The sequence below is a fragment of the Platichthys flesus genome, chromosome 9, assembly GCF_949316205.1.
Source record: "Platichthys flesus chromosome 9, fPlaFle2.1, whole genome shotgun sequence".
Lineage (NCBI taxonomy): Eukaryota > Metazoa > Chordata > Actinopteri > Pleuronectiformes > Pleuronectidae > Platichthys > Platichthys flesus.
Window position 1 is genome coordinate 26,221,792 of NC_084953.1, and position 17,295 is coordinate 26,239,086.

At 38.1% G+C, this 17,295-nt stretch overlaps 2 protein-coding genes across 7 annotated transcripts in view; both read right to left on the bottom strand.

Moving 5' to 3' along the window:
* Nucleotides 1-4,623, bottom strand: part of eps15l1a (epidermal growth factor receptor pathway substrate 15-like 1a) — a 43,177-nt gene extending 38,554 nt beyond the window's left edge. For all 4 annotated transcript variants that reach the window (XM_062394904.1, XM_062394903.1, XM_062394902.1 and 1 more), the window contains exons 1-6: nt 4,561-4,623; nt 3,092-3,133; nt 2,861-2,950; nt 1,225-1,272; nt 780-875; nt 419-487 (exon numbers count right to left, since the gene is read on the bottom strand). In XM_062394904.1, coding sequence (XP_062250888.1) covers nt 419-487; nt 780-875; nt 1,225-1,272; nt 2,861-2,950; nt 3,092-3,133; nt 4,561-4,587 — 372 coding nt within the window. In that variant the 5' untranslated portion in view covers nt 4,588-4,623. The remainder of the gene's footprint in view (nt 1-418; nt 488-779; nt 876-1,224; nt 1,273-2,860; nt 2,951-3,091; nt 3,134-4,560) is intronic.
* Nucleotides 4,624-7,634: 3,011 nt separating this feature from the next.
* rad23ab (RAD23 homolog A, nucleotide excision repair protein b) lies at nt 7,635-16,373 on the bottom strand. 3 transcript variants are annotated; one of them, XM_062395226.1, is made up of 11 exons: nt 16,144-16,373; nt 14,291-14,372; nt 13,934-14,013; nt 12,903-13,348; nt 11,950-11,996; nt 11,736-11,863; nt 11,538-11,655; nt 10,794-10,857; nt 10,446-10,653; nt 9,874-10,020; nt 7,635-9,591 (listed from the first exon to the last, which is right to left on the bottom strand). In XM_062395226.1, exons 1-11 carry the CDS (start codon nt 16,210-16,212, stop codon nt 9,478-9,480), a joined length of 1,503 nt encoding a protein of 500 aa, XP_062251210.1. In that variant the 5' UTR covers nt 16,213-16,373; the 3' UTR covers nt 7,635-9,477. The 3 variants fall into 3 exon arrangements, with proteins under 3 accessions (XP_062251210.1, XP_062251212.1, XP_062251211.1); XM_062395228.1 differs by lacking the exon at nt 10,794-10,857 and having other exon boundaries at nt 10,446-10,627; XM_062395227.1 differs by lacking the exon at nt 10,794-10,857 and having other exon boundaries at nt 10,446-10,630.
* Between the last annotated feature and the right edge of the window lie 922 nt (nt 16,374-17,295).

Sequence of the window (17,295 nt, forward strand, 5' to 3'; positions counted from 1 at the left end):
ATTATAAAATAATCCTAGTGATGTTTTGACTCATTCATTGATGTTTTCTTTACCCTAGAATGGGCCCCTTATATTTAAGTTACTTTATATTTACATCTGGAGCAGATCCTCTCTACGGAGAGCGCCATGTTTTTTTACAGTGTCCCAAACAAGACAAACTAAACACCTTTCGAGCATTTATGACAGCTGAAGGCTACCACAGGTTCTCTTTCATGTTTGGAAGGGGAGGGTGAGGTGAGGGGTGTTCAGCTGCTAAATGCAACTTCACCACTAGCTGTCACTAATTTGCTCCTATAAAGCTGTATGTCCCATTGCAAAAACCTTGTCGCCAAACTCCGCACTGTGTGTACATCTATACTGTACATGTTAAAATGACACATCTGGATTTCTGTGTGTATACGTGTGTGTCTGAACACACCCTGACAGCCCAATGTAATTCAGAGGAGGCAGAAGCTGTGTTGCTCATAGACGGACTACTGGTGTCCTTCTGAAATCAGACAAAAAGAGATGACTGTATTAGCATTGTCACACAAGCCATTTCCAGGATTAAAACACACATAATATTATCTCATGCTGATCCTAGTGTACTTCTGATACCAGGGTAAAGAACATAATGAGATGAAAAAGACAGAAACTGTGAATTTATAACAAATTATGAGTAGAAAGAATATTACCTATTCTAAAAATGTCTTCAGGTTTGTTAATAACCTGAAAACACATTGGCTTCTTTTAAACACAAACACGCAGACATGAGCTATTATGGGGGAAGTCACACTCACAAACTTGGGAGGAGGGATAGTGGGGTTGAGGCTGGACAGACTGACTTCCTGTCCACTCTGAGCACATGCCACCAGCCGCAGAGCAACGTAAAACCCCTGAAAGAGACAACAATGGTACCTAATCAAAGCACCGTTTACATTCTACAACTGAGATAACTCACTCCAAAGACATTCAGCTCTCCTCACACATAATACATACCTATTATAATTATTCAAAAATGAATAAAACAATATCTATATATATAGACCTCAAAATATTTGGAGCCCTTATCACAACCACGGTAGTTTTATTACATTCACTGACAGTCATTTGGTTTCACTTTGTCATTGGTTTTACTGTCGATCAGATAAGCAATCATTTTATTAAGTGAACTTTTGTCTGTATTTCTGTGCAAACAGCATATCATCAAAGTCTGAGCACTGGGTGTAAAATCTGTTTTCCCACCTGTTTGTCCAGATAGCCTTTTCCATCAGGATCTGCCAAATCCCAAATCTAAAAAAAACAGAAACAAAAACACAGGGTTACAGACACATTGCACACATTGAATGTGTCTGTAACACAGACACATGCAATGTGTGAAGCTAGAAAAGCTACATTTTCTAGCTTCAATCTTTATGTCTTTGTGAAAACTATCTGTCCTAATCCTGAAACCGCGGTTGTGATAATTAAGCAGTGGCATGAGGTGATGGCAACAAAAAAATGTACATAGCAGACAGCTTATGTTCTGTCTCTGCAAGTCTGCATTGATGCAGACTCGTTCGAATCCACACTTTGCGATGCAGCGAAAAACTATTAATTTCTTCACTTCAAATTTTTACCATGTCAAACTAGTTTAATATTATATTTTTGACCTATAACATATATTGCCAAGCCTTCTTCAATATGAAAAAAATGAAAACAAAGTATGTTATTCAAAGGATTGGTATTGCCTCCACTGTCTTCGACAACAAGACCAGATTGAAGTCCACCCATTAGCACGACTATGTCTAGTCGACACAGACATCCCCCTGCCAGTTTCTTTTATATGAGGCCAGCAAGATAAGAAAAAATGTCAAGCTCCTTAAGAAATGTAGGATGTGACAAGAACAAATGAAGATTGAAGCAGAATGGAAATTAGTTTTTAAAGGGTAAGGGATTTCCACAAGTATATGGAGTAGTAGGACAGTGGGAAAAAGTAGATCATCATTTTAAAAGTCATGTGTAAGTTCCGCTTGAGACATACTTCAATTTCAATGCATTATTTCATTGAAGTCTTCTACTAATTCTGCCTGATGGACATATGGTTTTCATGCAGCATCTCTCACATCTGACAATAGCATGGCCTCCACTAACCTCATTAAAAATGGCACACTTTTGTTACACAAAATATTCACCTTAAGCGGAATATACCAACTACGAAGCAAATATTATACTGCTCAATGAATGTGGATATATTTAGGGCTGTTGCGTACTAACCAAAATTATCATATGAGCATTCATCAGGGTCTGGCTCAATATCCTTGATGAAAACTTATACTATTAACTTCACTCACTAAACAGAAAGTTTAAAGCTGTAAGAATTGGTTTATTTTGCCAGATTGATGTTATCCAGCTCATTATCTAGCTCTTCAGCTTGGTGCACTTAAGTACCGTACAGTGGGGTTACTGTAGCATTTATATGGGCCATAAAATCCCAACAATGAACTCAAAGATGCCAAACTGCTCTCTACAGCTGCAGAGACAGTGACAATTCTCTGGATTTGTCACTCCGAGTGACACCTTGTAGATAAGTCATTGCATCAACAGCTGAAAAAAACACTGACACAGCGTATCTTAAATACTGTTTGTAATGAATTCAGGAAAGCGTTCAGACACACTGAACCTTTTACAGCACAACTTTATTTTCTCTCGACAGTTTTAAACAATGCTGTCAGCTGACAGACTCACACAACCACAGACCTTCAGTCAACTGACAATCAACAACAGCACCAAGAATAATGAAGGTCCACATGCTACATCCAACTGGTGCATGAAAAAAACATACCTCTCCAACCCTGGAATTCCACAGAAAACAAGCAGTGTAACATCTGACAGTACATACCTTTCCAAGTGTAATGTCAGGCAGTTCGGACTTCTTAAGGAACAAGGCAGCTTCTGTTGGTCCTACTCTCCCTGTATTCCCTGGATCCACCTTGGAGCAAACGCAGGCAGCAACACATATTTACATATTTTATTTCCTCTCTCACAAACTCATCAGATGTCGTTCTTTGTTTTACATACAACAAAACAGTGTTATAATTGAGCATTAATGCGCTTCTGCTGATCCTCTTACCTGTCTGTAAAGGTTCTCATATACAGGGTTTCCGCTTGACAACTGTCATAGAAAGAAAACAGCATTGTCAACACTACATGTCAACCTCATGCATTGTAACTTATCTTACATTATTACCTGGATACGTTGCATATTTACTTGTGCACAAACTGTGCAGCTCTTTTACCTATGTGTCCTGCACTTGTGCTTCTTATACTCACAGCACTTCCTGATTAAGATAGATAGATAGATTACTTTATTCATCCCCGAAGGGAAATTAAGTCGTCATAGCAGCCGGTACATTTGAATACAATAAAATACAATAGAATAGAATAAAATATAAAATATAAAATATTGCGGTAGAAAGAATAAAGACAGAAACACAAGATAAATAGGTAAATAAGGTGCAGTGGCAGATAATGGTAATAGTACTGATGATGTGATGGTAATGTTATTGTTAGACAGTTTATAAAAAATAGTACAGTATATATAGTATATAATGTATATTTATATATGATAGTAATTATACCAATATAATAGCAGCATATAGTAATTATAGCAGCAACAGTATATATATAATAATAATAATAGTAAAATATAACAATAATATCATGTACACATGTATAAATATGTGTATATAGACTTAAATATACAAAGAATATACAAAGAGTATGATATAATATATGATATATAGTACGGGTATAAATATAAGTATTTGGCGATACAATAGATAATATAATATACTATGAGTAATAATCAATTTGCTTTTCATTTCCTTTAATTCATTCATTCCAATATTCATTCACTTCTATATGCATTATTAGGCCGTATCCTTGCAAGTGAAAACCTACTTGCTAATAAACATGATACTGAATGAGCTTTGGCTTTTCGCTATTCAACCTCATTAAAAAGCATATCTCAAAATAACTGCATTACAATATCACAGGGCTGTTGCATGTTTTAACCATGTGGCTGCTGTGAGTTCTCATTATTTGTGACTGGGACGAGCGTCATTCACAAGTTCGCGCAGAGAGTCTGCTGTTTGGCCTCCAGCCTCCCAGACCCATCCTCACTCTCTCCTCGGCATCCAGGCTAAGCTAGCTAAGCTTTGCTAGCCTACCACTGAGTGGGAGTGAGTCACATGAACGTGCAGAGGCCAGCCTGTCCCTTACTTTGTATAGTATCCATTGCGCTAGTTACATCTACAACCACAAACAGCAAGTTAAATATATGTCATGCCTCAGATAAGTAGACACACGGTTGACTGCAAGCAGCGACGGCTAGCAGCGGTTAGCAGCGGCTAACAGAGCCGCTATGTAACGGTAAGGCTGCAGAACCGGGCCTGCTTCAGCTGACTGAGCTTCTCTCTAGCTCACCTCACGACCCCGGCTCCGGTTCAGGGTCACATTTAAAACACAGAGTCATGAACGGCACGTACTCCGTTGTAAGCTCTGCTCCTGTGTGGAATCTGTAAACTGCTACATCTTTACCTGGGTGAGAGATGTAGGAGCTGCCATCTTCCCTGTTGCTGCGGGAACGCACCCACCCTCCCTCAACCCGTCGATGCGCCCCATGGCGGACACTGTGACGCCGCACACTCCTGCCTAAACTCGTATCTATCTGAATCAGCTGATGTAGTCTAATGTATCTAATACATCCAAAGTAGTCTTATGTAGTCTAATGTATCCAATTTAAGCTAATGTATCTAATGTAGACTGATGTAGTTTAATGTCTTAGCACAGCACGTGCCCATAACTCTGGTACTGTATATATTTTGTTTAATTTTGTTCCATATTGTTGTTTTATGTTGTTTTTATATTGTTGCTCTTATATTGTTGTTTCTATATTGTTGTTTGATGTGTACATGTTGTTTTTATATTGCTGTTTTTATATTGTTGTTTTATGTGTACATGTTGTATTTATATTGTTGTTTGTATATTGTTGTTTTTGTGTATATGTTGTTTTTATATTGCGATTTTTATGTTGTTGTTTTATGTGTATATGTTGTTTTTATATTGTTGGTTCTATATTGTTGTTTTATGTGTATATGTTGTTTTTATATTGCTGTTTTTATATTGTTGTTTTATGTTCAGTGCACCAATGAACGACACAAAGGCAATTTCCTGTATGTGCAATCATACTTGGCAATAAAAAGAATTCTGATTCTGATTCTGATATATAATGTATCCAATGTAATATAATGTGTCTATGTATATAATTTATCCAATGTAATCTAATGTATCCAATGCAATCTAATGTAGTCTGATACATCTAATGTAGTCTGCCTTAAGTGTCATTCTATTCTACAACAGACTACATTAGATACATTAGACTAGTGTAATGTAGTCATGTATCTACTGTAGTCTGATGATGTGAGATGTCGTGCATATGGTCTGATGTAGTGTCATGTAGTCTGATGTCAGTGTGCAAAAATACCCAGTGACAATCGGGACCGCAGTAAAGTGATGTGTGAAAGCACGTTGAACCCTTGGTTTTTTGTTGCGAGTCTACTTGTGCCTTACCCTAAAGCAGTAGATAGTTGGAGCAGCAAAAAATGACGAAAACACAACTTCAATTTAGTTATAGTCTCATTTGATATATATTTATCTTCATTGGTGTATCCGCTCAGATCAAATATCTTGTCCCTTTACTGCACATGACTGAGGAAATTAAGAGGAAAATCTGTGAAAATGGCTCAATGTATTCACTATGTAACCATATTTAGAATCAGAATCAGAATCAGAAGTATTTTATTGCCAAGTAGGTTTACACCTACAATGAATTTGCTCTGGTAATTGGTGCATACAATGAACATAGGACATAAAAACACAATAAATACAACATACATAGGAAAGGCAATAAAAAATAGAAAACCAGTATATATTTACTTACTGTTTACTTTTTGTTTACTCACTTTTTTCCGATATTTATACAAAGTAACATTTATTTTTACATAAACATTTCTGAATGAAAATATATAGAAGATAAAATATATTAATAATTAGATAAATAATGATAATTCAATTTTTTATTATTTTGATGCTTTCCACATGAATGCACTAAATCTTGTGGTGGGAAACTGATTACAGCCTTGAGCATCCTGGTGGCTCTGCTGGTCAACAAGATACTCTGTTCCCCTGTTCTTTTCTATTTACTCACACAACGAAATGATCTTTATAAAAACCTACTCAATTCCTATTTATGTGTTGATGGACAAACAGCGTGTTTCTTCTACAATGAAGTTAAAACACAGCATTGCATATTTATGTGCAAGATCACATTCACGTAGTTATTAATCGATGACGTTGGTTCATAAATCAGAATCGTAATATTTACTTTAATCCCTGTGCGTTGGCAAAAGGATGGACCTTCTTTTCAATGGGTATAAATGTGTCTCATAAACTCGAGAGAAATCAAACAAATACAGAATAAACTTCAGAACTGTATGAGTCCTAATAACGTCTGATCAGTGATGCTGTTTGTTGTTAATGTGTTAAGTAAGCGCAGGTCAGCGGGGGAGTAAAGACATGCAAATGAAGTCTGATAAAGTCTGATGCTGTTAGTCTGACTAATATTGTCTGGTGTAGTGTAATGTATTCTGATATAGGTTAATGTAGTTTGATGTCGTTGAATGTGTCGAATGTAGTCTGATGTAGTCCGATGTAGTCTAATGTGTCCCATGTAGTCTAACTTAGTCCAATGCAGTCTGATGTAGTCTAATGTAGTCTAATGTAGTCTGATGTGGTCTAATGTAGGTATGTAGTTTTATGTAGTCTGATGTGGTCTGATGTGGTCTAATGTGGTCCGGTGTAGGTATATGTAGTCTTATGTAGTATGATGTGGTCTGATGTGGTCTGATGTAGGTTAATGTAGTCTGATGTGGTCTGATGTGGTCTGATGTAGTACAATGTAGTCTGAAGTAGTCTGCTGTAGTGTAATGTAGTCTGATTATTTCTGGTGTAGTGTAATGTAGTCTGATGTAGTCTGGTGTAGTGTAATGTAGTCCAATGTAGTCTGATGTAGTCCAATGTAGCCTGCTGTAGTGTAATATAGTCCAATGTAGTCTGGTCTAGTGTGGTGTAGTCTAATGTAGTCTGGTTTAGTCTGATGTAGTGTGATGTAGTCCAATGTAGTCTGATGTAGTGTAATGTAGTCCAATGTAATCTGGTTTAGTGTAATGTAGTCTGGTGTATTGTAATGTAGTCTGACGTAGTGTAATGTAGTCTGATGTAGTTTTATGTTTTCTGATATAGTCTGAGGTGGGGTAATGTATTCCAATGCAGTCCGATGTAGTCCAATGTAGGCTGGTGTAGTGTAATGTAGTCAGATGTATTCTAATGTAATCTAATGTTGTTTAATGTTTTCTGTTACAGTCTCATATGTCACTATGTAGAGTTAAACATCCATATATTCCATATACATACATTTAAAAGTAATTTTAACCTTTGGTTAAATGCTCACATTAGATTTTTTAGGCATAATACTTGACCAATTGTTTACAAAAATCTTTTTTAAAGTGATATATGTGATTGTTTCAACCAAATCATTCATGATAAGACCTCACCACTTTGTAAAAGCAATTTATTTTACACAATGGTGGAACAAGTTAATTTCCCCCCCAAATATTCAGCAAAACCTCAACCAGAGTATTTAAGGCTGTAAGTAATTTTTTTTTAATTATTTTCATAAACCAAAAATCAAAAGAAAACAACAGATAAACTGAGATAAGAGCAACACGATACTGTTGGTTTCATCACTCATGCAACCAACAACTCCTCACAAGCTAGCGCAGCATATACCACATTCAAGTGCCTTCCCCCCACAGTTTACTTCCGGCTGCAGCCAGTTCCATTTAATCAAAATATAGAAAAGTACCAGGAGAAGCAGCAAAGCACATGCTAAATGCTGAAAAAATATATTTTTTGGTGTGTTGGTTTTAGCTTCTAGCACTTATTCAGCTTTCTTTTAGAACACTTTTGAGGCAATGACTCATAAATGATCAATAATTCAAAGTTTGGGGTCACAAATCCTACAACACTGATCTTTGAAATATCTGAAACACTGTATGGTAAAGTCTACCAGTAAGGCATGTAGGAGCATTGGCTCAAAGTCTTACAGCTTTAAAATGCATAGAAAATGTGAAGCAAGCACAAAAGAACTTGATTGGCTGAAAATAGAACGTAGACTATGCCTGTTCATTCCAGCTCAGAAATACTGAAAACAACCTTTCTTTCAAAATAAAAACATGACAGCTTGCAAATTACAGTGGCACTTCATCAACAACCTTCAAATTCCTCCATGTTCAAACAACAGAACCAACAAGTCATCCAAAGTCAAAGGGAACCACTTCACTCACACAACACATCACTACTGCACACACACGTTAACTTAAAAAGGCAGCATTATTTACTGTGACCGTACCGCTTATTCTTTTTATGGTGTTAAATGCTCACTTAGAGTAGATACATTTGACCTCCCTTTGAATGTCTAGATTTTTTTTGGCAGCCCATAGAACATAAAATATTACAAAATTAAGGAAAAATGGGAAATTAGGTCAAAATGTTAAAAATATGGAAATATAACCGTTACTTGCTTCAGTGATAATAGTGGGTAATGATACATTTATAAAAAATTATGATTTGTAACATTTTTACTTAAAATCCAAATTGATATGTATCTTTTCTTAATTCATTTATTTTGCCAGTGGAAACAGGCAGTTTCAAATGCTCTACCAGCAAATATGGAACCACAGGAGCACACCTGGAGAACACATCTGTGCTGTTTGGACTTGTTCGGTTTAAGATGTTTTAAAAGATTTTTCTTTCCAATGGCCAAAAGAAGCTGAATAAATGACCAGACCAGGTCTAAACTTTGATATAGAGCAGTGCTAGCTCTCAAAACAGTGAAGGCAACAGTTTGCATCACATTTCCATGTAAATCCAACATGGAAAGATTTTGAACACGCATTTGTTTTTAACGTGTATACATTCACTACAAACACACTATGCAGTATGTCTACTGTGTGTGTATAGTAGTCTAACACATGTTGTGTGAGCTGACTGCAGTAGAAACACTCTCCATACAGTAAAAGCCTGAAAAGATGATGCATACAGTTGACATGTCTCCTCTTAGCTCAAGCGGTAGCAGTAATAATGTAGCAGCAGTGAGGTAGACCTCGATGGGAGCTCCTTTGATGACCACATGGAGAGGAGGCAGCACAGCGAACTTTGAACAGCATATCGTTTGCTGTTATTATCACCATCTTCATCAGACCACAGTCACAATGGCGTGAAAAGAAAGGTTGTCTTCCTCCCCACGTCCCTGTCCGTCCCCATCGGATTTTGCATTGCACTTTCACCCACTCCCAAAATCCTCTGTCCAACAGTGATGTGTCAGGTGTTGTCTGCTTACTCATCGTCCCAAGTTTGCTGGAGCAGAAAGTTAGCAGCCAGATTCTCATTCTTCTCACATGCGAAGTACGCCTGGATGACTAAGCCTTCAGGGAAGCCCAGCGCTTTTAACTGTAACACAACACACATAGACGCTTGTTGACATAAGCCATTACCCATAACCCCTTAAATCACAACAAAATGTCTAAATAAAGTCATATGCACATATGCATACTTTTTACACACAAATACATAAACAACATATTGTGATGAACCCTCCCACTCTGCTAGTGGCTTTTGTGGAGATTTTTCCCCAGCCAACAGATTTGGTATTTGACTTCCGACTTAGCCTTTTCTTACTAGATAAATAAAATAATTGTTTGGTCTCCCTCAGTTTTGAAGTGGTGAACTGACCCTCTCAATGGCCTCCTTCTCCTGTGGTGTGACCTGGATGTAGTTTGTCTGTGGAGACCCTTGGGCCTCGGCGCCCTCGCCTCCCGTTTCTCCGCCTCGAGGCTCATTCAGCATCTGTACAAAACGCTCCTGGTGCTGTGTGATTTGCTGCAAGTGATGCATTCAGTCAGGACGAGCACTACCATATATATATACATATGGTTCACATTCCCAGCCCTTAATGAATATCTCACAGAACAGATGATTACAGTCACAGAAGAACCCCCAATTCAAACAGAATATAAAAAAGGTAAAAAAAATGATTCATCAAAGCAGAGCCACCATTTCTCAAATATCATTTTGTTAAAGTGTACTAAGATCTTTTTTAATAAACACAGATTATACAGTATTATACACCCATGTTTTTATTGTTCAAGTTATTGCAGTAGTTCATTAGAAAATAGCTTAAGTAAAAGAAGTCCTTGCAATCTTTAAATGTTGAAACTTTCCCTTGATCAGCATTAATGAAACACCTTTGCAACAAACAAACAGACAAACGTGGATCAGGGTAGAAACTAGTGCTGGTTTGGTACCTGCAGCAGCTGTGGGTTGTCTCTGCCCAGCTGTTGCAGCAGGGCTGGCAAGAGGGCTGGGTTCTGCTGGATGATCTGTCTCATCTGCTGGAACTGTGGTTGATTCCTTAGGAACTCCAGAGGGTTTGCTGTGGGGACAGAACCTCCACCAGCAGGGGGAGGCTGACTGCTAGACACTGGCCCTGCTAGGGAGAGCATGAGCTGCTTACTGTTGATGTGTGACAGAAAACATTTTGTGGGAAACAGTTTAAAGACAAAATTACGAGATGAGAAACCTTGATTATGGATAGTTCAGTGAGTGCAAACTCACAAATCAAATTAATGCAAAAATCCTTAGTGCAGTCCTACTCATTATTTGCGACATCATCCCTGATGGGTCCAACTGTAGACCTCCCTTGTGGAGACCCAATATCTGGGAAACAATGGGAACATCATATATTCTTTAAAGGTGACGTGTCTATTTCCCCACAAAACCGAGCCTAATACCATTTTCAGTTCATGTGGTAACTTTCTTACTTAATAAGAAATTAGCTGTAGCATCCTGTCAGGGACCAAAACTGAATCACTTTTCGGAACCATCTGATCCTCTGAACCATCTGCTCAGCAGTCCGTGGAAATTCCACTTTCTGTTAACTGCCTTAATGTAGAGAACTATAAACACATACACACACACTTCAGTAGTCATGTTTTCAAACATGTCCTCTGGACAGACAGTGGAGAATTGGGTCTGGCCCTTTCACACATCATTAAAACATCAGAAGTTTCTCTACTCAGAATAATTCACAACAGCAACCCATCCTCTGGTGGAATTGAGGGGTGGCAGAGCAAGAAGAGGCAGGATATTATACATATTAATTCCGCCATTGAGATTACATGTTTTTGTTAACATCAAATCACAGTGGTCAGCTCTTATCACCACAAACTCTCTTGATATCTTTGTTGGTCTCTTCCACATGTATGGCACTGTTTTAAATTTGTTTGCATCTGTTAGAAGCTTCACCCCCCCCTACATTTAAATTCATACATCCGGACTCCGGAGTCTTAGATGTCCAGTGCATGTCTGAAAGCAGCTTGATAAACATGTGCTCTTACTGTTAGAGGTTGCTGGGGGTTGCTGCGGTGCCTCTGTGGCAGGGTTTGGGGGGTTTGATGAAACACTGTGTCTAACTGGCTCTTGAGGTGGCAGATCACTGGCCTCTGCTGGAATACCCTACAGTACATAATCATTTATTATACAACCGAGAAAACAGGGGCAAGCAAGGCAATCAGGAGAGCTGGTTAAATCCTTACCATCAGTAGGTACTCCACTGCTCTGTCTGGGTTGTTGTAACTGGCTCTGAGTGCAATAACTACCTGCTCCCGCGCATAACCCATAGACATGATCTCTGACACCAGGTTCTCATAGGCCGGACCTGTCACTATGGAAACAACAACAGAAGAAGGATGCTGCATGAAGTGAGGAGGAATAGACATGCATGTCTTAGACGTGTAAAATTACTATTACCAAGTATTGATGCTGCTTCTTCAAGGTGTCCCAGTTCATCAACAAGGCTGAGATTAAAGAACAAAGAGAAAAGAGTGGATTAGTATTCAAGAGCACAAACTGTTACAGTAACAATCAGATTTAACAGAGAAACATGACAAAAAGACAAAAGGTATGGACAGCATTTAGGCCCAGTTGTGCTGTAACTGCATGTTGTATTTGCTTAAAAGAGGTCATTCAATGAGATGTTCCTCCCTTTATTTGAAGGAAAATGAGAAATCATCATGTCCATATCCACACTAAAAGAAAACATTCTTGTCACTAGGTAAAAGTCTTATAAGGTTACATTAGCTTGCTAAAATTGCTTATTTTTTGAGGATAGTGACATTGGGTGAGGGGCTTATCTAACCCTGGAGAGGTTGCAAGTGTATTATAGGGGCCATCATTGCCATTCATTTTTCAGAAATAAACTCCAAAGAATTTCCATATAATTGGTTCCCAACTTTCTGTGGAGTTTGTTTCCATTGTGAGCAACACAGATTCTACGGTCAGAGGCAATCACAGCAACACAGAAATCTCACCATTACTTCCCTTAAGGTCTTTGGCTCGGTTTTCTACATGAGTGGTACCACGTTTGGTACAGAGATATTAGTATTCTTTCAGATTTTCCTCAGTTTGGGTTGCGCGATAGAAGCATCATCAACAAACACTCTTGCAGTTAATCCTTAGGGGATCCGATGCTGTGTTTTTATAACCCCTAAATTACCAGGCCGCCCTCTTGTAATGTTAGGCTATTTAATTAACAAGCGATAGTAGCATACTTAAACCACAGGTAAAATAAATATTTTAACTGGTAAATGGTGACAAATTGCATGTTGAGAGTCAAATTACATGTTTACATCTTTAATAAGGTTTCTTGTATAAAAGGTAGTCAATTAAACTCTCAGTGTACATGAACATATGTTTCCTCACACCTGGAAGCCGAAGAGCGCATTGGTGCTGTGGTGGATGGTTGATTCTCAGGGTTTTCCCTTGGATTGTCTTCTAGCTGCGTAGCAGGAGTGGCTGGGTCTGCAGTGGCCAAAGCTGTTTGATCAGTTTCAGAGGCTGAAGAAGGCGCAGAGGCTGGAGTGACAGCTGGAGCCAAGTCAGGAGCTAAGTCTGGGGTTACATTTGAGTCGAGAGCTGCTGATGCTTCAGCAGGAGGCGATTCTGTGTTTTCTGGGACTGGGGATGAAGATGGGGATTCAGGAGGAGGCACTGACTGCGGGGCAGGTGTGGGCGCAGACACTGTGTGTGTCAGAGAGGAGGGTGCTTGTTCAGGACCAGAGGCCGTAGCTGAGGTTGCGGGCAGTGCTGAGGCTGCAGCTGGTTGAGAAGTTGGCTGAGGAGCTTTTTGTGAAGGAAGGTTTGATTTAGGCTGAAAAGATATTTGAGAATTCATCATTACAATAGCCGGGATATAATGACCAAACAGGAAGCTACACAAGAGCCTATTATGTTTATAATCAATTAGTAATTTCCATATCATTTCAATTGTATAGGCCAAAATCATAACATACATTATCTCAAGGCAAGTTATTGGGGTTGAGACCTTAAAATTATAAAGAAACCCAAAAGTTCCAATAATAAACAAGCAATAAGGCAACGGTTGAGAGAAAAAACTCAATGTGGTCGTCCAGCTGCCTCGACCGGTTGGGGTGATTAGAGAAAAAAATGGGGGAAATAGGAGACCCTAACCCTAACCCTAACCCTTAAAAGCAGATGTTTTGATGACACCCAGAAGTTCTCTGCAGCCATAGGAAGTTTGTAAATAAATGCCTCCGGAGAAGCTCAGCAAATGAGAAATCTCCTGACTACTTCATCCACGTTTTAAGCATAACCAGGAAGGGGTTATTACTACCAGTTGCTGAACAGCAACCGTAACAAAAAAATAAAAAAGTGACTTGAAATGACTAACCCTTGACTTGAATTTCTAATAAACCATCTGAAAAGAGACACTGACCTTGGTAACCATGACTACCACAAAGTTTTTCTCATCGATTTTGTACTCTTTCAATGGGATGTCATCATTCAAGATTTTGCCTGTAACATTCAAGCAGAAACAGTGAATGAAAAACAAGGGTTATGTTACTGGATATATGGTGTAGTTTAAGTGCTGCTTTGAATTCAGAGTAAAACATAGTCAAAGAATCTTGAAAACAGATGCAAAATACTCCTGCTTGTCACTTAAAAACAAACCTTGGACTAATAATAACAACCTAGTCAGGATGACAAGTCAATCACTGCTGTTTGAGTGAATATGATATTTCAATGCATTTTTCTGTCTGACTCTGTACAAGTCATCATCTGTCTCACTCACCTGCATAGATGAGTTTCTGTCCTGCAGCAGGAAATGCATCTTTCCCTCTGTTCTCCTCTATTTTCGCCTTCAGAGTTTTCACCTTAAAAACATCAGCAGATAAAAGATTGACTATATATTGAATATATTCCCTATAGTTTTTAGTAATTGTACAAATTACTACACTTTTAAAATTAAATAGAAATATTATTTAAAGTTTAAGCAAATCTGTATGTGAGTATTGCTCCCAAGTTGATTATTTCCCTTGATAACATAATGTGTCTCAGATGTATGCCAATATTGCTCAGGGACTACAGGTGCAAATCAGCTTTTACAGCTAACCCTGGTAAATTTACATTGTTGAAATGTTAATGTGGATCAATGTGCATTGTCCCTGATTCAAATATTAATTAATTAATTAATTAATTAATTAATCAATGAGACAGTTACAAAAACTGTTTAGGTGTTACACTGTGCCACTTTAAATGCATGAACATGTATATAAACATGTTGTGTTTTACCTTTAACAAGGAGATTAGGTTTATACTTCCGTTGTTTGTTTGTCTGTTTCTCTATCCGTCTGGCTCTCTGTCTGTCTGTCTGTCTGTCTGTCTGTCGTCTCTCTGTTTGTTTCGTCAGACTATTTGTCAGCAGGATTATGCTAAATCTACTAAACAGAAATCTGTTCAGTATGCCCCATGTCCCCTTCCTCCATCCGCCAAGCATGAACTTCAATGGATCAGGACAAATGGGGAAGATCCAAGTTTTTTTTTTTAACCTTTTTACTAATTTCCAAAGGAATACTAAAAGAATCATGGTAAAAAAAAGTTCTGATATCCAATAGTGTGTGCAATATAGTGTGTCTTGATTTAATTTAAGGAGACTATTAGGCCTTGGTGAAGGTATGAGCTGTACCGGGCACTGACTTTTAGGTCAATTGTTTCTTTGTTTGTGTCCCTTTTTTAAAACAACTTGCAAACTTGTAGTTCTACAGATCAAATAATTATATATTTCTTATTATATGTGACTAAATATAATTTGTTATATAGATCGAGTGTGAATTATTCTATATTACTTACTATATGATAAGAACATATTGTTTGTTATGGACCAAATATAATAATCCTATTTTACTTACTATATTATATGCAAATAATATTAATTAATTTTAGATTACTTATTATATAATATGGAAACATTATTATTAATTGAAACCAAATTTAAATATGTATTACTCACAATACGATATGGAAATATTGTTAGTAATATAAACCAAATCTAAATATATTTCTGACTGTGTGATTATTAAATATTATTGACTATACAGAGCTAATGTAAAAAGGTTGAAATTATTGCACCGTCATTCATGGTGAGACATAGAACAAGTCCAACATCAAGTTAAACGTTAAGAGGTTTCCGGTCCTTGTTTTCAAAATAAATCCCTAACGTGCCTCTCTTATGCAGTATAAAGTAAGCAATACACTGTGGGTTGGAATAAAGACAACATAATATACTGAATTATTTTTTATTATTAAGATCAATAACATATGATCATACAGTGTTACTTTCCCACGAAGAGTAACATACTTGAATTCACCAAAAGACGCTGCGCCTTTACTTTGAAGGGAGACCAGCTGAGTCTCGGTGTGACACTGGCTACGTCACCTCACATGAACTCAAGTCAGTGAAAGATCCGACATGTCTGTTAATGTTGAGGTGACGACAGTGTTTCAAACACGCACATATCGTCCTCCTGCTTCACACAGAGCTGAGCAGCTGGTTCCCCCGCCAAATTTGAACGGGACATCACCGAACGCCACCGTGTGAGTGGCAGCTCCCGGCCTGTTTACTTCAGCCCGTTAACTTCGACTCACCGTCACTTCTGCCTCTATCTTTATCTTGAACGTTTGCTGCTGGAGGGTCTTCAGTGTTATCGTCAACATGGTTCCAGAGCGGCTGGGGCCACAGTTCGCTGCTGTCTGGTCAAGTCCTCGGGCTCCGCAGCTCCTTCGCTCCCTGTTTACCTGCTGTGATGAGAGAGGGTCTCTTGAACACTCTGTGACTCAGCTGTCTGCTGTCAGTGTGGCGGAGGGAGCGCGCTGGCCACGAGCGCCACCTACGGGTGGAGGTAACGCATAACACTGCCGCATTCATGTGTTGTCGGAAATTATTCTACAGTCAACAGTGCCACAGTATTACGTTCTCTCATTGCTCCTCTTCAGTTTATTTTCCTGTAGCAGTTCTAAAGCTGATACAGCTTCAACAATCAGAATAAAAAACGCAAGCCTGATGTGTGACTCTGACGTAAATTTTAAATACACTTTGAGTATTGGACAAGAAGTGTGAAGCATCATGTGTTAATGTCATGAATGAAAGTTTACATCAAATGCATCTCAGACTTAAACTTAGATCAGGTATTTCAAAAGCTATGGTGGCCGGGAGAGCTCAGCGCACTGCAAATTAGGAAAACAACTTCACCAAATTGATGACTCATACTCTGCAAAAGTCACATCACATACAAATATAGAAACGCACTGCAAATCCCGAAAACAGCCAAATATGTTGGATCTAAATGATCTTCTTCAAAGAATACTGGACATATGGCTGGGCGATATGGTTAACATTTATAACTAGATAAAAAGTTTCATATCAGACGATATCAATAATTATCTCAACAAATGTTCCATTATTTCTTTTTAGTTTAAAGACTTTTTTGCTCCCGAGGGAGTTGTGGTTTTAAACTCAGATAATTAAACACTTTTGTAAAAGCAAATCCTTTTACAAACCTGATATAGACCTATCATGCCATGTGTTCAAAAAGGTTTTGTGTAGAATTAAGTGAGGTTGCATGTTGCAGCTGAATACTCCTCACCTGACCTCACCCTCCCAAACAAGAAAGAGAACCTGTTGTAGCCTTCAGTTGTCATAAAAAGTTTGTCCAGTTTGGACAACTGTAAAAAACATGGCAGCCTCTGTAGAGAGGACCTGCTACTAATGTAAATATGAAGTATTTAAATATAAAGGGT

What these genes read in the sequence shown, in the direction of transcription:
- rad23ab (XM_062395226.1), bottom strand. Translation starts at nt 16,212, where the DNA reads ATGTTGACGATAACACTGAAGACCCTCCAGCAGCAAACGTTCAAGATA. An exon ending in GATGATGTCGCAAATAATGA is followed by an intron (nt 10,654 to 10,793) that starts GTAGGACTGCAC and finishes ACACATCAACAG; the next exon opens with TAAGCAGCTCATGCTCTCCC. An exon ending in ACAACCCACAGCTGCTGCAG is followed by an intron (nt 10,021 to 10,445) that starts GTACCAAACCAG and finishes CATCACTTGCAG; the next exon opens with CAAATCACACAGCACCAGGA.